This window comes from Gasterosteus aculeatus, chromosome 6, assembly GCF_964276395.1.
Source record: "Gasterosteus aculeatus chromosome 6, fGasAcu3.hap1.1, whole genome shotgun sequence".
Classification (NCBI taxonomy): Eukaryota; Metazoa; Chordata; class Actinopteri; order Perciformes; family Gasterosteidae; genus Gasterosteus; species Gasterosteus aculeatus.
The window spans coordinates 13,827,000-13,853,751 of NC_135693.1; the positions used below are offsets into that span (position 1 = coordinate 13,827,000).

General features: G+C 42.9%; 1 protein-coding gene across 1 annotated transcript; it reads right to left on the reverse strand.

Annotated features, from left to right (window-relative positions):
- Positions 1-75: 75 nt before the first annotated feature.
- LOC120820733 (E3 ubiquitin-protein ligase NEURL1) lies at positions 76-26,197 on the reverse strand. The gene is made up of 6 exons (XM_040178846.2): positions 25,675-26,197; positions 21,387-21,628; positions 19,984-20,305; positions 7,806-8,522; positions 3,980-4,159; positions 76-3,568 (listed from the first exon to the last, which is right to left on the reverse strand). The coding sequence occupies exons 1-6, from the start codon at positions 25,706-25,708 to the stop codon at positions 3,324-3,326; spliced, it is 1,740 nt and encodes a 579-aa protein (XP_040034780.2). The 5' UTR covers positions 25,709-26,197; the 3' UTR covers positions 76-3,323.
- Between the last annotated feature and the right edge of the window lie 555 nt (positions 26,198-26,752).

Sequence of the window (26,752 nt, forward strand, 5' to 3'; positions counted from 1 at the left end):
AGGCTTTCTCTTGCGAGTAAACAACAGCTCGAAATATATAAAAATAATAAGGCAATAACAAAAAAAAAACAGGTGACTCTATATACTTTATTTATCAAACTCAACATAATTAAACCACTGTAAAAATGTTTAACAACTGACATGAATTTCAAGCCAAGAAACCCAAAGTTATAAGCTGATTTTCTTTTTCCAAAATGCACAATGCCCAGTTGCTGGTATCGTTACTGCTTGGACAGAACACATTTGGTCACATTTGGAATAACAGCCTGTCAAAATTATGATCATATATACAAACCACGCATGTCTGCTTCACTACAACACAAATTCAAGATATGATTGAAATATGCACAAGTAGTCTAAGTAGCCTTAATATTTTTCAACAACAAATTGGTAACCAATGCCATGGTTTATTCCTTTTAACAGCATTCTTTAGTATCCTATATGTTGTTTGACAAAATGTCTGACATCTTGTAAAATATGCTTATTCGATTTCTGGCAAAGAATTTGTTAACGTGATTGATACAACTTTAAAATCCAGTTAGATTATCAAAAAGACTGAAAATGGTTAACCTGCCGCTGCCCAGAGTAAGTGTGCAGAGGTACACCCCAGTATATAAATTCAACGATCTAATATCGTCAATGCCAAGTGAAAACGTTAATAAAATCATCCTCTGCCTTCTAGAGGCACATTTGTGTCAAGCAAGTCATAATGGTTAAATCATATTTTAGTTGCTTTTTTTGAGTCAATATAAAGATCACTGTTGGTGTTAAATGGCGGTATGATGTAGTCTCGTATCGATTGCAAGCCCCTAAATTCAATCAAATCAAAATTGCATTGCATGATTGTACAAAGAAATCAATTTAATGAAATTCTGAGATGATTTACAACCCTAATTCCAAAATGACCAAATATGCCTACAAGCACATCTAACGTGCACTAAATCGCATGGTAAAGCTTGCTTGTGTAGAACAGTAATTCTGGAGGTTATTGTCTGTGAGCTTGTGGGAAGATATTTTACTGTTTGATGAAATCTGGCTATTTCAAGCCAGCTAATCCATCTTTTAATGAACGTTATACAAGATCGGGAGCTTTTTGATTTCATCTCCACAAGGAGACAGTAGGGCAAACCTTTTACCGGAGGAGAAACCGGGGGTTGGTGCGATCTGCTTATGTGTTAACGCCGTTATCAAACATGAGCGCATTTTAAAGCTCACTTTTTGTTTTCAGGTACACATTTGATGAGAATCCAATAATGTTATTGTCAAAATAATTATGGTTGATTTAAGTAAAAAAAAAACTAACCTATGATAATGACAAATGCACGGTATCAAAAGTTGAAGTACTAGTGTTAGCATATGTTTGAAATACTTAAAAGTATCTCCCATCGAGTAAAAAGCATATTCCTCAAAATGTCAAATTTCCCGCAAACTAAAATCAGCTGGACAGATGGAGTAAGGTTTATAATCCAACTATGCACCAACAAAATAAATAAAAATGAGCATGTACATGTTAATATCACTCATCTATACTATTTTTCTATCAGAAATGTTTCACAAAAATCTAATTTCTGTTAGGTCGTATTTGGTCAGGAAGAGGGAAAAAAAAACAGGTAGAGTTGTAGAAGTCTGAGCATCCGTCAAGCACAACAAATTCCAGTATAATGCATTGCAGTGACAGAGGGGACAAGGCAATATTCAAACATTTCATTTCTTTAGCAGTGAATAAATTTACACACCGATATTAAGCACACTGAAATGTTTGTATTTGCAGGTTGTGTGGTTAAACTTGCTCACATCAGAGACATCACAACTATCTAAGAATAACTATAAGATAAATATGAACCTCCTGGATTTCACAGTGAGACTAAAAGTGTGTCCAGGCTTCTTAAAGGCACACAAGAAAACTTAACGGTGACTCAAATATTGTACAACATAGCTGCTCGTTTTCCACCACGACGGCAAAATGACAAGCTTCTACACCTTGAACAACAAAAAGCTTTTTTACTAACAAATTACTCCGTAATGTTACAGCAAGGCCAAAATAACACCTGAAAATAGCTTTTTCTTAACTATTCAAAGCAGCACATAATGCATGAGCTTAGTTGAGGCAAAATGTCCTTGGAGTTCGCTTTCGCAGATGAAGAGCAGCACTCAGAAACGGATATGCAAATTAACATCTCACGACGTCCCACGATAACCGGCTACCTTCCCGCCCCCGTCTGCACTCGAGTGATTCGATTTTTCCACTTGAAGACAGTGTGCTCAAATACGTCACCGCTGAAATCAAATATTCATGTTTAATTTCTATGTACATATAAAAGAGAAGAGCGTAACCTGAAGTAAGCACAGCCATCTGTGACTTTCAGTGGGATTTCCTGCAGAGATTTGAATCTTTTGCACCGTCGAAGCGTCCCGCCGGCTGACTGAGGCCGCCAAGTAGCGGGACGTGCAACTCATGCAAGTCCCACATTTCACCGGCTTTCATACAAACCTCTGATGTATGGGGTGTGCCTGAGTGAGCAACCACCCCCTCTGCACTGAAACGATGTGCAGACACACACCGAAAAGGTCCTCCCTCTTCCCCTTTCTTCTTACCAAACACACATCCTCCATCACTGATTTACGTCCTCATTCACCTGGAGCGTGACCTTCTATGGTGACAAGGCTCAAACATACTTTGCACCAACCCGAACCATGCACAAATGTTGAGGAGGTAGTGAGAAGTCCAACAAGTTTTTGACACACACACACATTTTTCCACCATTATTATTATCATTTCCCACTGGCCCCTGGAAGCATTCAGGGAATGTCAAATAGAATTTTATCTCAAAGAATTGATTCTTACCCTAATACAACCCACTGCAATCCAGCTACTCTGGACAATTTTATTTCTTAAAAAGTTAGCAGCGATGCTATCGCCATCAGAATGAAGGGCTGATCTGCAGGGAAGGAGGACAGATGGCTCTTCAGATTACTCTTCCCCTTCAACAGATGCACAAAGCAATGAGTCACAACACAATAGTAGGTCACGTTCCGGTGTGCGGTACCTGCACAGAATTTGTTTTCAGTTGATCAATCGTTATGATGAACCCGATTGCTTGGTTCTCACTGTGAGACGCTATAGGCAGGAACTTTGAAGCATTATTTCTATGTTATGCTCAATCAGTTTTAAGTCCTTTTTGTAGAGTACCTGAGCAAGATTGCACACGCTAACAAGCGGGGATTTCGCTTGTGCTGCTTCCACCTTTACAAAATCTTACATGGCTTTGAAAAGCTTTTTTGAGCTGAACCTGACGATGGCGACACACTGTCTCCACACAAGCCTACGTGCTCCGGTAGGTCTTGATGATATCTTTGATTGTCCTCCTGCAGATGGGGCAGCATGCGTTGGCCATCTTCTTTAGTTTGAGACCGCAGGCGTAGCAGAGACACATGTGTCCACAGGCGTAGAGGACCGTGTCCACGGCATTCTCGTAGCAAATGGTGCATTCGTCGCTCCACGAGCCCGAGTGGGATGGGAGGGAAGGCGACTCCGGGTGGCTGGAAAATGGAGAGCTCGGCGTTGTACCTGAGGGGACGAGAGACGTCAGATGTGTGATTGAGTCTGAAAGAGAGAACTTTCACGTTTTCATGTAATTAAAGCAAACGTAGTTGCATTGCTACGCTTAGATGTATGACACATAAATCCAATGCACCTTTCTATTTAAGCTTTGTTTTTTTTTAGCTGAAGATTAATGTGCTTCCATTATCTCTCAGGGGTTTTTGTGTCATGCTGCATGCAGCTTAGGAGGGAAATCTGGGATCACAGCTTTTTTTTTTTTTTTTATTGTCACAGCTTTCATTGTTTTTCTGCATGTCTGTTTTAATCAATTTCATGAACTGAGGAAAAAAAACAAACATCTGGACAGAAATTCCCACAGGGGGAATGACGCTCGAGACAAGATAGATAAACAGAATAAACGGGAACATTTGGACTAACCTGTGGAGGAGGAAAAGATGGTGTAGTAGCTGGAGTTGAGGCTTGAGTTGAGGTTGATGTTCAAGGGCGTGTTGAGGTTGGGTTCGGAGTTGCCGCTGCCGAGCGTTGTGGGGGTGTTTGGTGTACAGGACGGGGAGCTGGGGACCGACACGCCTCGTGAGTCTGGATGTGAGGATGAACCTGACGGTACGGAAGAGATGTCTGGGTTAAGCAGCATACAGATCATCAAAGTAAAGTTTCAAAAAAGCCAAACGCAACGCTTTCGTAACTGGGAATGAAATATTTCCACATTTCACACTGCGAGTTATTCAGAGCTGATAATTAACAAATGGATGTGAGCGAGGATCCTCTCTGATATTGCACATCCATGAAGGCCTGTGAGGCCGCAGCGTCTGCGCGTGGGTGTGTGCGAGTGAGTCAAGAGCCCATGAGTTGGTGTGTTCTCGCCAGAGACGCCAAGCACCTCCGCGCCCCCCCTCCTCCTTCATGAGCCCATGGTCCCTCTGGGTAGGGTACAAAATGCTTTCACAGACGATCTGTTGTCTGTCCCGTGTGATCCGCTCCCCCGTACCCATCGGCTCTGGCATCAGTTCTCATATTGGCAGACAAATCCGGATCCAGTCTGCCTGGCGGGCGCACGCCGTTGTTGTTTATACATTGTCCTTCAACTGACCATGGCAAAAATATTGCTAACGTGTTGCACCGGTAACCAACTTGGCAGCACCGTCCTCCATGTGATCTAATGTATGTAGTTTACAAGCTATTAACACGACACAATTTGCTTGTACAAACATTACTATGAGATTGTTGAGAGGAGAAATGACTGAAATATAAACATTCTTGTGGTCATTCAGCAGAAAAAGGAATACAGTTTGATGCTCTGAAATTGTTAATTTTCTTTTCATCACAAACCATAGTAGCTTTGTAGTCACGCATTGAACGGCATGCGGCTTAAAAAACAACAGACGTAGCAAAATAAGTATGAATACAGGACCTTTGGCGATCTATACAAAAACTTTCCATAATTAGTGTTTTTTTTTTTAGTTTGGTACTGAGATCAATGTGTTTGTGTCTCTGCTGGGATTGGCTTCTGTGAGAGTCATCTATTTATTTATATTATATTTTAGAGGGGATACAAAGACGTGTATGCATTTACAGATCGTTCCATCACCTACTTATCATGAATCAATGTGGCAGCATGGCCATTAACACATGTCCTGCACATCTTTAATAAGGGAGAATGGATTACATTAATGTTCGTGTCTCTTCGTGTACCCTTTGATCAAGCGTACCTTTCATCTCCTCTTGTATTCTAAATGTGCTGCTGGCCGTTTCACCAGAAAGGCTGTGCGACTGTCTTTAGTTACGCAGGCATTACAGGTGACTTATTTCAGTGTTTGGTGGCTGCCAACACTTTCTTATCAGACAAGCAATCCGCTTTTTGGGTATTAAACCTGCAGAACGGATTTTTGTTGGCCACTTGGCGGCAGTAGAAACAAGCTTGTAAACACACCTACAAGACAACATTTGAAGCCGATGTGGCTAACTTGTTGGCAAACTGCTAATCATTTTGAAGTTCAGCAAATGCATGCAGTGTTTCCAGTGTGAGCTGGTCTCCACTTAATTTAGCAAGAGTAAGTTGGTTGTCAAAAACTGTCATTGGTCAAGTAAATGAATATTGGCTGCAACATTGTAAGAAAAGATTAATAAACATGCTGTTTTTGCATTGTTAAATGACTCATAGCGTATACTCATTTATTTCATAAATATTCAAATTATATGAACTGTGTTTATGTTGGGGATGAATGAGGACCTACTTACAATGTCTTCATTAATTTAATTTACAGGGGAATTTCGATTTCAGACGGGACTCTTCTAGATTCTTCTTCTCTTTTAGATGAATAAACAATAGCTTATTCATCTAACATTTGACATTTTAGTACTTGAGGCAGATATATGCAGCTTGGTATGCTTGTTTTCAGTTGCACGTGTAGTGTTTTTTACAGACATGGAACATGGGTGTCTGGCAAGGTTATGATTGGTTTTAAAGCTGTGATTGGGATGGAATCTAACCAGGCAATATGTCCTTAAAACAGCTTCCTTAAAGGCTTCACTCTGGGTCGTTGTAATAACATTTCAACATTTTTGAAGGGAACTACAGAGTCTGGTCATAATTCCCTTGTAGCTTCATCACTAAGCAGGTCCCCTTTCAAGCATTGGTTATAGCGGCTTTAAGATTACACAAGTACCAAAGGTTATTATTGATTCCCAATATCTCACATGAAATTAGAAAGATAACAGACAAAATGACCATGAGGAGAGTAGCAGAGAAACAGACTCCCATCTGTTCCACTTCACAGGCTTGACAACACCCAGCCATGACAAACTGTCACTCGCATCCCTGGCTGGCGGTTTCTATGGCAACTCGTGGCACGCAGCTTCAGCGAGTGGGTGAGCAGGGACGTCACAAATGCACTCCCCACAGCTGGAGTGGGTAATGACTCGAGAGAAGGGGCGGCGTGCGCCGGCGGGGGGGTGGGGGTTGGGGATGTGCAAGAAAATACACAAGGGGGATCGGGGAACAAACTGTGGGTGGGAAACCAGCATCTCAAGCCTCTTTGCAATTACATTGTAATAATGCCTATGGAGGGCATCATAAGGAGCTTTGATGGACCCTATGCTGCTGCATTATGCCGGCTGCAGGGTACCCACGCAAGACAGAAATAACCTCCTCAGTCCTGGTCTGACTACATGGAAAAGGAGGAGAAACCGAGATCCAGAAATTAATCACGACAGAATTTGAACTAGTTGTGACAAAGCAAACTACATTCATCATTAGTTTCTCAGAAAACTTTTCCTGTAGAATACGATGTATTAATAATGCATACAAATAAAGAGAGGGCTAATTTGCTATAGCAGAGTTAACTTATTTAGGCGTTAACACTGGCGGAATCTTGTTTTTAAAGAATTAAGATCATCTGTGGCGGTGGATGGCGGGTGCTGTATTTCACAGTCATTATCCAAAATGCAGGAGCTCTGTCTTATTAAAAATTTAAGAATTTTAAATCCTGTAAGTGCAGAACTTAAAAACCCAGTTAGATGTAGTTAATATTTCAGACTTTTGTGGATTTGCACAAAATGGGGTGAAGACTATTTTAAGCTGCCTTGAAAATGTGAGTTAAATGTCCTAGAAAATAAAGAAGGGAGGCTTTTGAAATGATCAAAACGAGTTCAACATTGCTGCAACATACAAATAAAGTGTTTTTCAGAAAATAAAAATTCGAATATCTCCACATGGAGGCAAACCGTTTTCAAAGAAACAGAGAGGAAAATAATACCAAAAGGGAGGATCCAAGGGAGCATCCATGGCAGCTTAGGAGGGGAAAACTATTTACTGACTCAAGTGGGAATTCAGCCTCCAAAGGTTACTGAAGGATCTACGACTTGTTGAAATATTGTTAAGATCAATGGAAGATTGGAATGGAACAGCAGATTTGATTTTACTTTGTCAAACTATCCCAAAAAGGACAGAACCCCAGTTTGCTGCTTTCCCTTTAAGTTGTGTTTTTGTTTTTCCACAAGTCTGAGAACCTGAGGGACATCACACATGACTGAACAGTAATAAGAAGGCACTGAAATGAAAAGTAAAATGCACAACAACCATCCCACATAATTGCTGTTTGAGCACTAAATATTTTTGGAGAAAAAAAATTCTAACATTGAAAAGTATGGTTTGCTTTGCATCCCCAATTAAAATTTTGAGCTCATACTTTTTTTTTTTTTTTTATGAAGTTAACACACAATCTAAGCGAAAGTTTGATCATACCTAAAATCCTGAGTTGCGTGAAGCTGCCGTGCAGGCCGTAGAACATCCAGAGGGGTCTGGAGTTGTCGACGCACAGCTGCATCCCTGCGCTGCTGCCGTTCTGGCTCATCCTGACCTCCCCTTCGACGTTCACCACGAAGCCCAAGATATCTCCGCTGTGGAGCGGCACCGCCACCCGACACACGGCCCAGAACTCCTTGCGGTCAACCAGGGACTCAGGGTTGGACGGGAGGTCACTGGGCCTCAGGGTGGCCGGGTCGCATGACGTCACACCGTAGGAGAGGGACCCGGGCCGCGTGGCGCCGGCCTTTACCTTTACAAATATGGTCTCTGAGCAGCGCATCGGCCGGCTGGTGAACGCCAGGGTTCTCTCGTCGCCGCGGTGATCCAGTCGCGCCATCGTGTGCTCGTCCAGCGCGGTGACGTGGACGCCGTGCACAGAGTGGAAGTGCAGATCGGTGTCCAGGTTGCTGGGCAGCAGCGAGCACTGCTGTGAATTTTGCGAATTTTGGGGCACGTGGCAGGAGGCGGAGCTTAAGCGTTGCAGGCGTTCCTCCTCTTCGTCCTCTTCCTCAAGATGCGTCTCGTGTCGCTGCAGGCTCAGGTCGCACAGGCTGATGGAAAGGCGGGGGTCGTCCCCGTGTCGCTGAATGGAGTCCCGGTGGGTGGCGGCGAAGGAACGAGGACGCAGGCAGTCGAGGGTCACCATCTCGCTGTCTGCGGCGGGAAAACAATGACACGGGAAAGATTTTCAATCGCTTGTTTTTTTTTTTATGTTTTGAAAAGATAAATTCTATCTAAACCAATAGATCTGCAGCAACTAGTCACAACAAAATCTCCCACTCCCAGCCATATACAAGTATCACAGCGCCACATGTAATACACCCACTATTATTGTTGTTGAGTATTCCCAAGCCCATTGATATGGTCATGAACCGGGACTTTAAGTGGCGGTGTACTGTACCTTCTGGCCAGCGGCTACATCACAGTAAAAGTGACGTAACAGCTGTATGTAACGTGGCAGGAAAAGAGATGCACATGAAGCCGCAAGCCGAAAATGTGTAAAAAGGCCGATTATTATGAGCAATTTGATCCACAGCTCAGAAACTCTTTTAATGGAGCTTGTTTTCCTTCAGTCTGTAAAGGACTAAAGAGTGTATGGAAAGTATTGAGTGGGTGTCGAATAGCTGAAATATGCTGCCACGAGTACTAGCAGCTTACATAACGCACTGTTTCAGCATCAGTGAGTGTATTCCCCTTACATACACAGTTGACATTTTTAGTTGAGTCTGGAGGCTAAAAGCAGCCCCTCCCGCCCCCCCCCCCCCCCCCCCCCCCGATCATTGAAAGGGAAAGGCATCTTAAAAACCGCATCATATGTCTCTCACAAATAGCCCTTCCTATGCTAATTCTACCCACCTTTTCAAATAAAAGCCACATGGTGACATCGCACAATAAAGTCGTTCCGCGCACGCCGTCTCGGCACGTCCCAGCGCACGCTGCCATATTTAACACGGGCCTCCAACAACGGCGGGGGTTAAAATTAGCCTGATTTGAGGAGAGTGGGGAGGCACAGGCCGCGGGGGATGATTGACACAATGGCTGTTGTGTGGCTCCTCCGGTCTCGGCCCCGGTGTGGGGATTTCCCCCCCCCCCCCCGAGCTGAGTGGGTGTAGCGAGTGCGAGCAGAGGAAGAAAAGGATGAACAACTTGGCGGGGAAGACACTTGAGAGAAGGGGCATACCTCACCAGCTCCTCTTTATCACACAGAGACGGCACATCTCCGGCCAGCCACTGATAAACTGCTCTGACTTAATTACTTCCTCAGCTCGAGTGTCCACAAACCAAGCACGAGGCTCTTATTATTAGCAGCCTTATCGTCTTCAAGGCAGAGTTAGCCAACTTTGGGCCACGGCAGAGATAACCGTTTGCCGCTTCCCGTGGTTCACAGTTTGAGTGGCGCAGCAGTCAAAACAAGCCGTGAGGAGAGTAGCAATGCGACTGTACAAGGAAGCTTTGACCTTTTTGTGGAAAAACAAGATTTACAAAAGATAAAGGAAGACAAAACGATGAGAGATAAAGATGTGAGCCACATAAATATGTATGAGCCCTTCCTCTGTTCTGTTTAAAAAGGAGTCCGGGGGAAGGAATTTAACACATAAAACGGCTGACAAAAGCTTTGAGCCACACAGCGAGATTACACAGATGAAACCCACAATACGCGGTGTTTACCTCCTGTCGTATCATGAACGTGTTTATGTGAGGAAACTAACATTCACGGTTGCATGACAAGAGGTAAATAACTGCTCTCAACAAAGCCCACAGAGGATGGATATATAGTCCTGTTCAAACCGTTTGTATAATTTAGTGACGCCCAACCAGGGCACCGGCAATCTATGAACACATTCTGCATTCATTTTACATTTATTTACCAAGGAAGTCAACACAATAAACACAATATATGAATGCACATATATTTGCTCTTGTTTTTGTAGTAATATTTAAAAGAGAACACGCGACTGCAGCGTGGATGAGATTTTATCGGCTTGAAACTACTTGGGAAACAATCCGGTTGTACATTTACTATCTTTAACATCAAATCCAGTCTCATGCTTCAAGTTGCATAACGGACAACATTGACATCGTGCACACAAAAGTCTTACTCCGGATATCCGCTGGCCACACCCAAAAACGGAAATGTGCGCGGTCCCCAGAGGCTTATCTGCTGTCAGCTTGCAGTGCATGGAACATGGAATTATTACTGTGTTATTCTGTTGCTGTACTTCATATTTATAGTAAAAAACCTAGGGGTCCACTATTGGCAATGTGTTTTTGTTACATTTTTATCTTTTCTTTTATGGAAAATTAAATTTCATAAATTCTGAACATATTAAGTTAATATGATTTACATATCGGAGAATAATTGTTCTACATTGGTCGTACAGCATATGTGTATGAATGAGACTTTCTGGAGCTTTTTTTAATCGATATAAGTGGCTTCCGCTGTGGTGAAATTGCCTTTCAAGCCTGGGAATCACCTGGGAATAGACCGGCTAGCCTTTAATTTGGACCATGGCTGGTGAAGGGTCTTGGGTTCATCTGGTGCTTTGAGCAATATGTCCAACAAAAAGCAGGTCTGGCACCAATGACTTGAGATACTCATTTAAACAGTAGAAAGTGATTCCATCCTTTAGTAGCTGGGGTGTAAACACCTTTTTGGTTTTTACTATTGAGCAAAGCTTTCCTCTTAAAGTGCTCACTAATTAAAATGTCGCCCACACACAGACCGGCGCAGTCTTTTCTTTTGTCCTCTTAATAACGTTAAAAAAAGAATAATTGGCACCCACAGAGCAATTCACTACAGCTTAGCTCAACTTTTAAGGCTTGGCAATGTGTCAATGGTTTTAAAATAGCATGCAATTGACATAATGGCGATTATATTAAACTTTGACATTCATAGGTTTAGGTCATTGAAACCTTTTTGAATAGCAGGGTAAAGTCTGAATAGCATTTTCCAGACCCAAAAACTATACATACAAACAAGGAAAACACAGTGGTTTTTGAACAGCTCCAGCAACTCAATCTCAGGATTAAATAGAGTAACACATACCAGACTGACACGGTTTTGCAGGGTCAATGGTTGACCTCTTGTTTACGCCTTCTTATTAGGCATTAGAGCTGTGAGAAAACTTGCTTGAACATAATGGAAGAATTTCTTGGTTCTGTGAAAGTAAGTACACACACCTTGGTTCTGTGAAAGTAAGTACACACACCTTGGTTCTGTGAAAGTAAGTACACACACCTTCACTAAAACACTAACCTGCAACAAATCCTTTAACTTTTTTCAGAATCACCCATACAAACAAGTTGCAACCCGCTGGAGTTCTTAATGTGATCCTGAAAAACCAGTTACTGTAAAATGAACATGATGTTGGCCAAGGAGGACGTCCCGCACATTAACTGAAAAACCGGCATCCCTATTTCACTTGGGCAAACATACTGGAATGTCATGCGATTAAAAAGATGCTACATTGCTATCGCATATGCTCCACTTAATTTGGATATGCATTTTAGAGAGAGGCCTGCATGCATCAAACTGAGCAAACTCCACCGTTTGCTCAGTTTTGAACAGCTCCCAGTTAGACAATGGCCCGGTGCTGAACGGATGAGGCCGGGTTCAGTGGATTCCTTGGCCTGCAGGAACGGGATTAGTGAGCTTTTTGGTAAGCTACAACCTCTATACAAGGGCAGCTGCACCAATTGTCTGCCCGCGTGCATTTGGGGCTTTGCATTTGGCGTGCCTAGGAGGCCTAGCCAAGGCTCTGTCCAGAATGAGTGAGTGAAGTCATCTGTCATGAGAGGGGAGGCAGTGGGAAGGGATTGTCCCAAAAAGGAGAGGGAAGGGCTTTTACTTATCAGCTGGAACTGGCTTCAGGGGGAAATGTGCATTGGTGAGCTTTAAAGGAGTGGTATCGCACTGTAGATAACCGCACAAGTATTTTGGGTGTTAAACAGGAGAGGAGAGCGTTACGATGTCGATACACGGGGGGTGAACAGTTTGAGTAGCTTGGATGTTACGTGCAATAGGAGCCGGGTCTTTGGTTTGGTGCCAGATGTTTGTGAGTTTTGGACCATGGTTGTGGAAAGAAAGGTGACAAATGGCGTCAGTGAAAATAACGCTCAGCACTTCAGGATTGTCACAAGGGCAGTGTTTTCCAGGCAGGTTTAACTAAAGGGCCTCTACACTGCATACATGAAACAGCCCTGCGTTGAACCCTTCTTTTAAATTTTTTTTAAGTTTGAGTGTTTATGTCTTCGGTGTTTCAATCTGACTCCAATTGTAGATTCATGTCATCGTTTTGGTCGAAACACCCTCTATGAAAACTGCACAGATAGACACATTTGCAAAAAAATATACACAGAATACAAAGTACCCATTAACGTCTTCGCTGGGACCAAATCCTGTCCATCTGAAAGCGATTAGTTTCCTCTCAGAAGACTTCCCTCTGTACAACTCTGCTCCCAGGATCTGAATCTGACAGGCTCCATTACGATTTCTATTGTGATTGCTCCGCAAATCTGTTCAAATCCATCTGGGTTGATTAAATCCCAGCTGAGGCGCAATAGCCTGTCCAGCAGCATTTATTTTGGTTCAACAAATCAAATCAATTCCAAGAACTGAGATCACTTGAACCAGAGTTCACACCAATACATAGACCGGAATCCTGCATGTGTACATGCTGGCAGATGTTGGGTCAAAAGCCATTTTAGTTTATACCGGGCCTCTCATTTTGTTGAAACCGACTGTCCAAAAGAATTACTTCTTGAAGGAAAATCCCCCAAATCATCTTACATCTACACATCATCCAAAATGTGTAACAAGGTTAAGCAGCGTGGTTCATTTTTTGATCTAGCATAACATTAAAACAAAAAGGAAAGTGAGTTGTACTTGAAGTGAATGCATCTACATTTAGTATGAGCAATGGACTGATCACTGTGTAAAAGGCTTCAAAAGTGTAAAAGATTTAATTCACTCATATTGTACAGACAGAATTATCTGCAGTTCCTGTCAGCACTGTGTATTTTAAACACCGTAAGCTGACTTTAGTATTTCTTTTAGTCGTCACGCTAAAGACCATTTCTCCTTTCAATGTTTCACTGAGTCTGAATATCTTATTCACTAATCATTTTTTCAAGTAAGTCCTTGACACTTTTCTTTCTCTGCTCTTGACTCACAACAGTCTCAGAAGCACTGTTACCATGGTCGCCTCCATCCAATGTTCTTCTCTTGCTGGCTTATTATCTTGGGGAAGGTGAACCGATATCACTTTCAGCATTTGCATTTAAGATGTTCTTCTTCAATTGTCTTGGCCATAGTACCTTTTCAAGCTCCCAACCGTAACGATAATAATTACCAAAGACGATTAAAAGTCACCATACGTCCTTAAGTTCTGCCCGCTCAATTTCTTTAATTTATATCTTTGGTATATTTGAAAATGTTACAGCTTTGCATAATTCAAATCTATTAATATATGTAATAAACAAGGGACCAGACCAAAGTGCCTTTGCCCTGGAATTTAGGTTAGCTAGGTTATCTTTATCCCAATTCAACCCATGTATAAATACTACACCAATCCTTGTTATATATTGTTTTGGCAGTGACTATACAAGAAAGTTGACTCATGCACTATAACTATGCGTCTCTATTATAAGGAAATAATGCCAAGTGCAGCTGTAGATGCCTGTCACGATCAACTACAGGTATTTACAAATTAAAAAAAATGTAATTTAGCAAACAAGAGAATGCACCATAGAAAAACATATGTTGCAAAATAAAGGGGGCCGTAGGTAGTCCAAATGCAGAAATTGTTAGATTTAGCAAGTGCTGCGACGTTATCTTGCCCTTGGGAAGCAACTCGGGACTTGTGATGGGCTGAAAACCCAGGAGCAAAGTTTCAGCATCAAATATGGAGAGAAAGCTAAGCGGGACAATGTGTCTACTTAGAAATGGACACGGTTACCACAGCTATGGACCACAATCATTTCCAGCATTACAATCTTTACCCCAAAAAGGTATCAACATGGGCTGAACTGGTTCTTCTGACCTGAAGATAAGTTGCGGGCTTCAGTAACTTCCAAAAGAGGAGAACCTTGGACGGGGTCCAAAGTGTTGAAAAACCTTAATGCATTAATAATCAGGTTTAAATGTTCAGTCTCTCAGAAAAAGGATCCCTTTTCATATGATTTATTGGTGTGATGAGCACACAAAGAGCCGTTTGAGAAGAAAAAAAAGCGCGACAGGCTGTATAAATGATTCATGATTTAAGTCTAATTCTGCCAAAAGAATTCAGCTCAAGGAAATTACTAAATGTTTATAATATGGACATTTAGCATCTCTTTTTGAAGATGTCTCCTGTTTGCCTTTGGCAGCAGACTGATAATTGACAGATGACTTTGCATATTGTTATTACCATGCTGAATTTCCGGCTTATTGTTCTTGGAGGGTCTAGCAGTAAGCAACCGACCAGAAATTACAACATTTGCAGTACTGGGTAATCAACCCCTTCAGGCTCGTGTGTCTTCATAAATCAAAAAGAACAAACAAGTTTGACTCTTCTCTCTTATAAAGGACACAGAATTCAAAGCCCTCATTTTGTTTTTCACCCAGTCATTGTGTTTCTGCAGCTTGTGTCGGGTTGCACCTATCTGACCCCACTCTATTTAAAACCATTTCATCCACAAATCTGAACCCGTGAAACTACTCATAATCTGCGTTGACAAGTGAAACAATAGGTGAGATCTGTAGGGAGTGAGCGTTAGACAGTCAACGAACACGGCTAAAAATAGACACAAAGAGGGGGAAAGTACAGAACGATCAGCTTTAGACAACCTGACATGTTTGCAGCATAGAGCTTTCATGCTTTAAGCATTCTATAGGCTTTATTTGTTAAAACAACAGGTATTAGTCAAACGTGCAGCATCTGCTTACATTTTTGTTAAATGAACGTGAGTATCGATTGAGAACAACAGTTTCAAATGCCTCCGACAAAGAAATGTTGTGAATGTGCACGAGTGCATTCGAAAACATCCCATGATGGCTTTAAGGCCGGACACTTGAGAGTCCTGCTTTAAGGTGTTGTGCTTTAGCTATATGTGTGCTAACATGCTCACAATGACAATGCTAGCATGCTCGTCAGAGCTAAAACAATAACTTCAGTTGAGATCAGTCATTTGACACACAGTGAAAAGGATAACCTTTATTTTATTTCTAATATCCCTTGGTAAAGAGCTTGCGGCTGCATAGCGGTAGTAATACAAAAGCCCTCACAGGTCGCCTGGTAGCGCTTTATCTTGAAAGTGTCCCATGGTCTGCGAATTTGTATTTATATAACAAAAATTTCTTCTAAACAAATCTACTCTTAACCACCAATATATGATGGACAGCCTGAAAAGTGACATCAGAGTCCTTCAAGCGAGTGAAATCCAGCCATCGACGCACTTCATGGAACCACAAATACAAAGAATTGTATTCTCTGCAGACCACGGAGGGCTGTGCAGAAATGTCCATCCCATCCCTAGAGCCACGTCTCTGACACTGCTCAAAATCGACATCCATGCAATTTATTAAAACACACCAGGTACGTTTTTAAAAACCGCCTCCTCTGGCCCCCTAAGGGAGAAACATTGATGTTACAAAGCATGACAAGCGCGCCGCGCCGGGTTTTCCGCACCATGATGCTGTGCAGGCTTAATGCGTTGCAATGCCATGTACAGACATGATTGATGTCAACACCCTCCTTTTAATCACCTGAGATGCATGCAGCCTCTTGAGTGTCTTGCAGCCATTTTGCAGATTCTTCTCTAATGACTTCTGGAGACAGGTTGCAGATGATGTTAGCTGACGGTCTCACGGATCACTACCAGTCTGTCAGTGATTAAGTGACTCATCTACCTCTAGTAAACAACCCCCCCCCCCCACCCCCCAGTAGAGCATCTTGCATCCATCAAAGGATGCTTTTGAGTCCTTCAGCTTATCTAACTTGGAAGGAATCCATCATACCTGTTCAAAACGGGGGATGCTTTGGTCTTCCGGGAGTCGTCCCATAAACAAACACGTGCTGTTAGGACGTGTGTAAAGGCAGCAATGCTAGTTTTCAGAATGGTATCACACTCCCATATGAGTCTCGCTTCAGGGAAATTACAACAAAAACACTTGTAAGTTATTGGTGACCTGATTTCAGGAAAAGTTGACTATAAAGAAATAGAAAAACTTTACATTTTGAAAAATGTCTGTGTGGAAATGATGCATTTGTTTCACAAAGATATTTCAACAGATTTTTTTTTCTATAATACTCCTTGGAAAAATAGTGTTTAGAGACATTTGTAAAAATACAGCTGACAAATTGTGCTTTGAAAACCGTTACGTTGTTTGAGACATATTCCCCACTTGAGGAGGCCTTTTCTCAGCCCCTCTAAGCCCTCAAGTGTCTCAGCGTAGCACAAGCGGTTCTGTACAAAACCCAAGCAAGGCACTACTACTCTTCGTCTTTATTGATAGCTGCGTGAGTAGGACAAGTGAGGTGATGTAACATATCTTTCTTGAATCGCAGGGGCAGCATTGTTGGTCTGCACAACCCCTGAGGCTCAGTTTGATTCCAGCAGATTAATTTAGCTTTCTCTCTTGCGTAACACCATCTCAGCTTTCAGGCGGTCTCACTGATCTCAGGATAGACCTTTGACTCCTTGGACCGTTGGCTAGCTACTGAACTGCACTCTGTAGATGAAAGCTTAGAGAGGAAACTGTACCGCCCTTCAAAAGATCCTCAAACATCAGAATTAGACCTGATGGCAGGAAAGCTGTTTGGGAGCAGGCGAGAAAAGAAAAAATGTTGCACACGAGCTGTAATAAATTCCTTATTGTGTGTAAGAATGTAAAAGATGCATCTCATCTGCAGATGGCAGTAGCCCCGATTTCATTGCTATTGAATGAAAAAATCGTTTGTATCACATGGTTTCAGAATGACTTTTATAAAACTATTCCCCCCAGAAAGAATCACGAAAACAATGAATTGTTATCAAACTACAATAATCAACCACCAACAGATTTGATTTTAAAAGCAATGACCAATTTGTGCCTTTAACACTCGCTTCAGTAGACGTTAATACTCAGGTGGCGGCTCGTAGAAAGAATGTGACACAAACGGTAATGCATGCTGACATGTGAGCGCATTCAAAATTAATCAATGGAGTATTTAAGATGGAGAAGCTATTTGCAGAGAGGATGTGATCACATAACGTTATGCTCAATGCGCGGGTCATAAAACGAGAGGGAGAGAAGGCTGATTGGTCTGAGTCGATGGTTGTGTCAGCTGTGTCCTTCATGGTGAATGCCCACAGATCACATCCCACATCTCAGTTTGTAACGTGGCCTTTAATGCAGGATATGAAATCTCGAGTCCAAATCAAAGTGACCCTGATGACTTTATCTGGGTTACGTTCTCAGACTTTGGAGGGGAACTCCACCAACTTAAGAGGAAGTCTGTTGAGGCCTCGAGTTCTACTGCATGAACGGAAGAATTGGCAAAAATAGCTTTTTGGGTCTCTGGAGTGAGCTGCGGGAAATCTAATAAATCGCCTCGTGATGTAACTTCAGTCCTCGTGACTTTGAAAATAAATAGTTTGGGGTGTGGTGAGGTAGAGAGAAATGAAGATCCCGGTCCTACATTATCTCTTTCTATCATAATAAATCTCTAAAGTTACATTATGGGGTCGACTGAAATTCTACATACTCTTAAACGTTTCGGTAACAGTAAAAAATCTGGCCTTTATCTCTATATTAGCTAAGTCTACTACTCCACTTCGCTTAAGTCAACCAGTCCATGTCAACCTATTTTATCTGATATTTTTTTACTGTCTTGCACATTTATCCCAAAAGCCAAATCAAGGTCACCTCACCAAGACCCACCAAGCCGTTCTCTACAGTCCACAGAGCTCATTTACAGCTTTACGCTCCATTTGTCTCCTGTGAAAAAAAACAACTGCGGCAGATCTCTAACCGCCACCTGGACAGATTGTGTTTGATAACAAGCCCACAACAGGTGAAATTCTTCAGAAAATCTATCAGCTGGTGCAGCATTAATACCAGACCCAAGTGTAAGCATCATTAAGAAACTAAATGAACCGTCCCGTTGAAGGAAAATATGCAAATGTGCCAGCCCGCAACACCAGACTTTGATGTGTCCGCCCATAATTCTGAGACTTAAGTGTTTGCTGAACTTCAGCCAACTGCCAAGACAACACTGGACCTTTGAGATATACCATGCTCTCCAGGAGTCAAGCTCTCGGGCTGGAGAGAAAAGCTGATAGCCAAGTGATCCTCCAGCTGACTGAGGGCCGAGGCTTTTCGGGTTTAAGCCATCAATGCGGGGGATGAAGGCGATCGATGTGGGAAAATCGCAGTAGAAACGGTGGGATTTAAGGCTGACAGCCTCGTTCACAGGCCAAGATTACACGACCTACAACCTAACATTAAAGGATATCTTCATTTTAATGGTAAAATGGAAACGGTTCTGTTATTCTATCACCCCGTTTAAATATTGGTCCGTGATAAAGGAGATTGAAGTTGAATTCTGAATTGGATCTTGAATGCTTGGAAAAAATCTCCCCAGACGTGTCCTACCCTGACATCATCCCTCCCCATTGTGTGTGTCCTCTTGGGCGGACCAACATTCTCATCTTGTTCTCCAACAAGGGCCGTGTGCTGACCAGCACCACAAGGCCAGTGAACCCCAGATAGTGGCACTCTGGCGCTGGATACCAAACGGCCCGTCACGAGATAGCATGCTTCTCGCTGTCATCCACACGGCGAGAAATGAGGTTAAATGGCACTATCTGCACAATATGGGAGCCTCCCCAATTTTATTAATAGTGCTGACAGCCTCTATTATTTTGAGAGCGGCTACGCAATACTTGGAAGAGGTTATAAATAAGTACTGCGGCGTCCACGAGGATGCCTATTTGTCTATTGTGCATAGTTTGCTATTGTTTTCCAAAATGGAGACAGCTGTTCTGGATGCATGATGTGTTTCATAAATGTATCTCAGTGTACAATCAAAACATACTTCAAATGATTCTGTGCGGTGAAAAACCGCTGTGAATAATGGCGGAGGACCTGTTAGCTCTTAATTTCTTCGATGTAATGACCCTTTAAACAGCACGTACAGCTTGTTGGAACAGATTTCAGACATTTTTTAATTTCCCCTCTAGGGAAATGTCTTTGATACTAACGACCGCGGTAACAATACAATCTCCCTAATCTCTCACCATCGTTTTCCACTGAGCTGTTGGGTGAGATCAGGAAAAGTGGAGCAGCTGTATGTAACATCACCTTTTAACCACTGATGATGAAAAAATAAATCTGACGCAGAAAAGGTTTCTAGTGGTTAAGCATTATAATAACAAGACTGAGTTCTGTGAGAATGCGGCATGCGTCATCATGCCCACATGCTGATGTCTGATGCTGTCTTTTTAAATCACTGAGGTATTCCAGTCTGGACAACTGACAGACTGACATTGCCATCCCTAGAAGCAAGATGCAAGAACTGGTGAAGATCTCTTTTATATCTTTCTCGCTCAACAAAAAACTCCAGTAGCTGTTTTGTTTTTTTGCATGACTCACCCAGGAGCTGGACCCCCCTGGTGAGGCCGTAGATGTCTATCAGAGCCCACAGCGGCTCAGGGACTTGCACCCCGCTGAAGAACAGCATTGGGCTGGAGTCGTTGATGCGGTAGAACACCCGGCCCTTCTTGTCCACCCAGAAGGAGATGACGTTGCCCTCGTTGGAGAGCTCCTCCGGCAGGGCTTTCGCCCAGAAGCCGCTCTGGGAAACCAGGTCGGGGCAGGCGTACTTTGGCAACGTATCAGGGTTGATCCTTGATGGGTCTTTGGATGTAAAACCAAGACGAAGAGCGCCGCTCCAGCAGCACTGCTTTTTAGTGATCTGAGGAATACATGATACATATTCAGTTTAACTAAAAATACCCACGTTCATTATTGTATTTTAGTGTGATAGCATCAATGTGTGCTCATTAACACCAAACACGAAGAGGATGATAAGAATAACATCATTTTTGCAGATATTGGACAGACTACAATTTTTACCAGATGGCGCAAGATTAAGTTTCTACATTTCTTCCTGAAGACGACCTTATATTTTATACCATATTTCACACCAATTTGTCGAAGAGTCGTTAGATAATCCTGAGAATTCAGACACACACAGACCAAGGTAGCCATCTTTTATGGTTCAGACCGTTCGCTAAGAGTCCATTTTAATCAAACCAAGTTATCTTGGTATGTTTATCACCTGCAAACGATTTTTGTCTTATTTTGAGCCTCTATTTACTTTGCATTTACCGTGCCAGATAACACCATCCGCACATGGCAACGCTTGCCCTGCTCTCTCACTTTGGAGACATAGATGGCCCGATAGGTGAAGTGGAAACTTGTTCTAAGCTGCGGCTGCATTGGCCCACACAAGAGCAGAGGAAAGAGAAATACAAAAGAGGGGAGAGCAAAGACGGAGGATGAGGAGAGAGCGTGAAATAAAAAAACAACAAATAAAAATATGAAGAAATGAAAGCGTGAATGAGCGAAAGGACTTTAATCTACTTATGACTCACAATCGGTGTCTTCACTTTTAAAGAGTAAAGACTAATATTACAGTACACTTTTCCCCGTTAGCGGGGACGTTCTGATCAGTCCGACTTCAAAACAGGAAAGAGAACAATCTCGTGCTACAGATTGCAGAAATTTGGTAAAACAGGGCTGACATTTAAAAAAGAAGGATAATAGTTTTTTAGTTCTTTGGTTTCGTAGGTCTCTTCATAGCCGTTTCAATTATGACCAGCCTGCATTTCCATTTAGCATCATGTCACACCAGTTTCTAGCAATGCCCCACTCAGGGATCTTTCACTTGATCAACTAACCCTTATTGTCTTTTTTTCTACTGTTTAAAGCTTGTGTTGTCAAAACATGGTTGGACCATGTGAGAAATACTACTGACTCAGCTACAGTGTTACCTTCAGTCGAACTTGTTCATACACCGCGATGGGTCTGTTGCTGAAGGTGATGGCGTTGCAGAAGCTGGCCTGTCTCTTGACGGTCCTCTGCAACATGTCCATGACGATCTGCGAGCCTTTAGTGCTGGGATGGAAGAGGAGAGGGAAGGACGACAAACTTCCACACGGCTGCATGGGGAGGCAGCGCTTGGGCTTGTGGTGGCATCGGTGAGACGTGGTGGGAAACGGCCCGTTCAGAGAATCTGAGCGGGGGGGGAAAAAGTGGTTGCTTGCTTAGTCGGGCCCACAGGAGGGGAAGAAGAAAATACATTACTGAATAAATTCTTCTTGGGGCACCATTTACAATAAAATACCCTCATTTTAGATAAGATTAGAACATAATATCGCACAGTCTGGACCACCGAAGGCTTCATTTTGAACATTGTGAGCTGGTAGTGACCTCCTGTTTCTGCAACCCGCCAATTAAGTAAAAACAAATTCAAATAATTTACTTGTGCTCCGTTTTCAGCTTCCTAAGGTAGCACAGGGCAACCACACATCTAGTGTACTGTGGACATGAAAAAGCTGTTTGTGCATGTTAAACTACATGTAAAAGGATCCTTGGATGAAAGCAATTGATCTCTTGGTTTGGCAATTAATGAGAAAAATGTATTTGTGAAATACGCACATGTATGTATGTATATGCAAAACGCTCGGTATAACAGAATAATGTTTATCACCACGGTGGAACACATTTGTACAACAATCAGTTGGGAAGAAAACCAAATTGATTAGCTAGCATGAATGGTGCTCAAACTTCATCTCCAACAGCTGAATTATCTCCGCAGAAAGCAAGCTTGAAAATCTCGCAGGAGTTCTCGATGCGTCTATGTTCAGCTGGCTGTTTATTCAAAGCTACTCTTAAAATAGCGCGGCATGGCTGTTACATGTTATTTCCAGTTGTGGCTCATGTTTTAAAGAGTGCGTATGAATCACAGTATTTTAGACTGATAGTCAAGTGCACACACTACTTCTTCTTCTTCTTCTTCTCACACATTCTTCTTGTTTTTTCCCGGTCAGGAAGTAACAAAATAAAAGATGACTCAGATGGAAACAGTTGCCTGGAGCAGAGCTTTTCCCGTGTGAACATGGTAGAATCGGGACTAAACCTCATAATAGAGCAAGTAATCTTTGGGTGTCTTAGAATGTAAAGTTTGCTCAATGTCATCACCAGCCTTATTTCACACTGACTCCCTTTCATGAGGTCCAACTCCCCCTTTTTGTGTTGCCACAGTTCTCTTCAAAGCACATTACCAAGGTCATTGTGCTGTTGTTTCTCACAGATATTTGGTTCTCATTAAACGTTAGGGAGGATTATCCAGACTGGATGGATGACGTGGTAAAATATATACAAGTACATATAAATATATAAATATCTCATCAAGTGGTTTGATGCAGTTTACAGTGCTACAGCACTTGAGTCCTCTCTACAATTACATTTCGAAGGACTTCGGGCACTATAAAATGAATAAATCAGGCCTCATTAACACTCATTCATCCCTGATAGCTGTGTGTACTTTCCCACCTAAATTTGGAAGACTGTGGAGGAGTTGCTGTGAGAGAGACTGGCTGGAAGGCGACTATTCTTGCCTTCTATCGAGTGACCTTCGAGGGGTCAAGAGGTTTATATTGTACCCCAGAGACAAATCAATCAATACTTTCAAGATTGGCAATGACTGATCATGTGACTTCTGAGACCAGCTGTGGTATAATGACACCATTGGCTGTTAAAGCCTTTAATTTGTCGAGGTTAAACTAGGGTCTAGGAGGCTTCGCCTTCACATCACAATCGCAGAGGCTCTGCCAAGTGTTCTGGGCTCACTGCGGCGTGTTTGTTAAGCTCTTCTCATGCTCTTGTCGCCACAGAACAATGTTGAATTGTGCTCTGTGCACAACAATGGCCTTAAATGAAGTCATAACAAGTCCTTCAACCATATTGCATCCATGATGTCATGTCAGACGTGATGTCTTCTGGAAAACGGATCCACCGGTTTGTATTGTACTCCATTAATGACCAGGCCCAATGGTGGAGAATTAAAGAAGCAAGGCCCTATAACATGTTGTGTTTACAGCATTCAGAGCACACAGATTGAACGTTGAATGAAGTTAGATAAGTTAATATATTGAATAATAAAAAATAACACCTTTTGATATAATGTAAATGACAGCGAGGTAGAACGAAAAGAGCTGATGGCTGTTAAAGTGTGTTTATGAAGTCGTACAACCCGACGCAGACGTCGGGGGGAAACAGTGACCAGAGCCCCGTCGCGATGAAAGCGAAAGTGTCATGACAAAAGTCAGATGAGCAATTTAAGAAAGGATAATCTTACTTAATGCACAACCTGACTGGCTTGGCTGTCATTAATTGGATGGCACTAACATAGCAGAGACAAAGAAAGGCCCTGGTCAGTGTCACCTGGCCTGTTACGCTCTTACTGTTTTTTTTATCCCCAGGCTCGGCCTCCGTAAGGAGCCCCAACAGAGGCCCTGATGTGTGTGACGTACGTATGGAACCCCTTGGGCCTCTCTTGCAGCACGAGCCCTCGCAGGGTCAGACAGAGCCAAAGATGTGTTTCGCTTTTGCGAAATTTCACAGTGCTTGTGGTTTCACTATAACGATTCCTTTTTAAAAACATGTTTCTGTATGTAACACTGTGCATCAGTCCTGTTGCTTTTACAAGGCTGTTCATTTTTTAATCTTGGGACATGTTATGAAATATATCCTAAAACCCCAATGGGCTGTTTCCTTCACAGGCAACATTGTGCTTTGTAGATACCATTTTTGAAGGGATTTCTTTTTAGTTTCACATGAATGACTTTTTAGCCCCAAGGCTTTCAGGTATGGTCAATGTATTGTTATGTACACTACTGTAATGTTTAGGGCGGCAACCAACTGTCAGGGATGCGGGTGGGAGGCAGGACTCAAATGCAGACTTCACGGAAAACAAAAGACTTTAATAGTCACAAGATCCAAAATCAAAAGGCCAAGGGGCAAAAACACACAGGAACCAGGGGAAAAACAGCAGGCATGAAACTATGAACATCCACGACGATAGACAATGACGCGACAAGTGACACAAGAGACACACGGCTTAAATACATGAGGGAGGTGCAGGTGATTGGACACAGGTGGAAACTATTAGACGATCACAGGGGATGACGGGACAAGGCAGGAAGTGAAGTTACCCGGGGACACGAGTGGCAGAAAACTACAAAATACAACAGGAAGTGAACCACACCGTGACACCAACAAGTATTTTCTCAAAAAGTGAATTGATCATTTGGTCGAGAGAACTCAAGGTGAATCCATCAAATGTCTTGTTGCCTCCGAGTAAGAAAGAGGATCCCAAAGATTGTCATCATAGAAGACCCGAGGAAACCAGAAAGAAAGTGTCAGGAGCTGGAGGCATTAAGTTATTTCAATGAATCCAATGTTAGTTGTAATCCCAACTAAATGCTCATTTGAAAACATTTCTGACATAAAAATAACCTCTGTCACACTGTGCTATCTAAGCTTCAGTAATGCCAAATGGGAAGCGCTGAATGATTCATGATCCCGTGAGCTGGACGGGGCCCCGACAACATGACCGGGATGACATATCCAGGGGCCCTGACCGAGGTCTCGTCTGAGGGCCAGGGATTTCTAGTAGGACATTCCAGGAAAGCAGCATTCTCACATTTAATTGGAAAGGGAGAACACTGCCATCTTTGCTTAGACATCTAAGTACTTGTTATAAAATAGCTGCTGACTAACTTTCTGAAAGGTGAAAACTGTTTGACACAACTTGATATCCAAGAGAGTATAAAGATCAAAGGGCATAAAGTTGTGACACAGTTTACCAACATGGAGACATTCAGGAAGTCTGTGAGTGAATCACTTTCAAACAAATAGAAATGTGGCAAAAGTTCCAAACCAACTTTGGCTGTATACTTTCTGACTTTGAATGGTACTGCGAGGCAGATTCACAGAGCAGAAGAACAATCGGGAGCAAAACACATCTCTGGGATGTTTATATAACATGATAATGCAAAGGGATACCAATGCACAGCCAGTCGTGACTTCCAGAAGGTGGGAAACTTGGCTTCTTTCACTTCTCGTTTATTTCAGTCAGCCAGGACGCCTACAGTCTCCATGCGGACAGCCCCGGCGGCTTCACCAGCACGCTTCCAACCCGATCACATCGTCTCCAAAAATCACTTGATCCATCACCAATAAAGAATCAATACCCGTGATGGCCGATGGGCTTACCGTAGAAGGTATTCCTGGTGATCTGACCTCCCATGGCTGGATGCAAGGTGCGCGCTCACCTTCCTCCTCTTTTCAACTACCCGCGGGATCCACACTGTTCAGTCAGCTGTGCGTCCTCGGCGGCGACATAATTGCACCAACACGTAATTTTTTTTTTTTTTTAAAGTGTCCCGACGGTCAGCGAGCGGCGGGGTTTGTGTCCGCGCAAAAAGCCTCGTCGTCGTCGACGCGCAGCGGCGGGTCCGCGGCGCTGTGCGGCGCGCGCTCCACGACGCGCGGGGACCGCGCTGGAAATAACGCGCGGGGTGGCGGAGGTGGGGCTTCACCGGCACTCTTCACGCTGCGACCTCCCGAAAGGAGGACGTCTAGATACGGCTGCAAGACTGTGTGGGACCAGCTGGGGACACTTGTCTTCCCGTTGGCTGCGTTTTAGACTTCTGTGGACACTCGAGTTGTTATGTGTTTCGGAATCGCTGCAGTGGCCAAGCAGGAAGGTCCCGTATTTCAACAATTCGACAAGTCCAAGATGATGCGCGGTCTCCAGGGTTCCTAACCCTCATTCCTAGAAACGCACACTCAAACACACCCACGCACACGCACCGAGAACGAACTAACCTGTTTGATGCCCACACCCACTTCCCCGTCGTTCTCTCTCCAAACTCACGTGTTTGACTTTGTTTATTTTCAGTTGAGATGTTGTTAGTAGATGGAGAGATACAAGTACAAGGAGGGGAAATATTCTAAAATGTTTCGTTTCTTTGGCAGAAACCCACTGAAACATTTTTTTTTTTAAAGACCCATTTGGAAGCTGACCGGAAGTACATGAGATGTCCCGGAATTGTTGGATGTTTGTTCCAACCTGCTGAAGGTTTAGGGCTTTGCTGTTCTATATTCATCAAAGCATGATCTTTACTCAACATAGTGTTTTAGAATTTTCATTTAAGTTCCTGATGAATTCTACATGCCGGCGGCCGAGCTGTGGAGACTCAAATGTGTAACATCAAGAGGACGTTGCACAAATAAAACTCATTCAGTTTCGAGGATATCAAAGTATCTCCTCATTTTTCATGATTTTTTT

What these genes read in the sequence shown, in the direction of transcription:
- LOC120820733 (XM_040178846.2), bottom strand. Translation starts at nt 25,708, where the DNA reads ATGGGAGGTCAGATCACCAGGAATACCTTCTACG. An exon ending in CACCAGGAATACCTTCTACG is followed by an intron (nt 21,629 to 25,674) that starts GTAAGCCCATCG and finishes CCCCCCGCTCAG; the next exon opens with ATTCTCTGAACGGGCCGTTT. An exon ending in ATGAACAAGTTCGACTGAAG is followed by an intron (nt 20,306 to 21,386) that starts GTAACACTGTAG and finishes TGTATTCCTCAG; the next exon opens with ATCACTAAAAAGCAGTGCTG.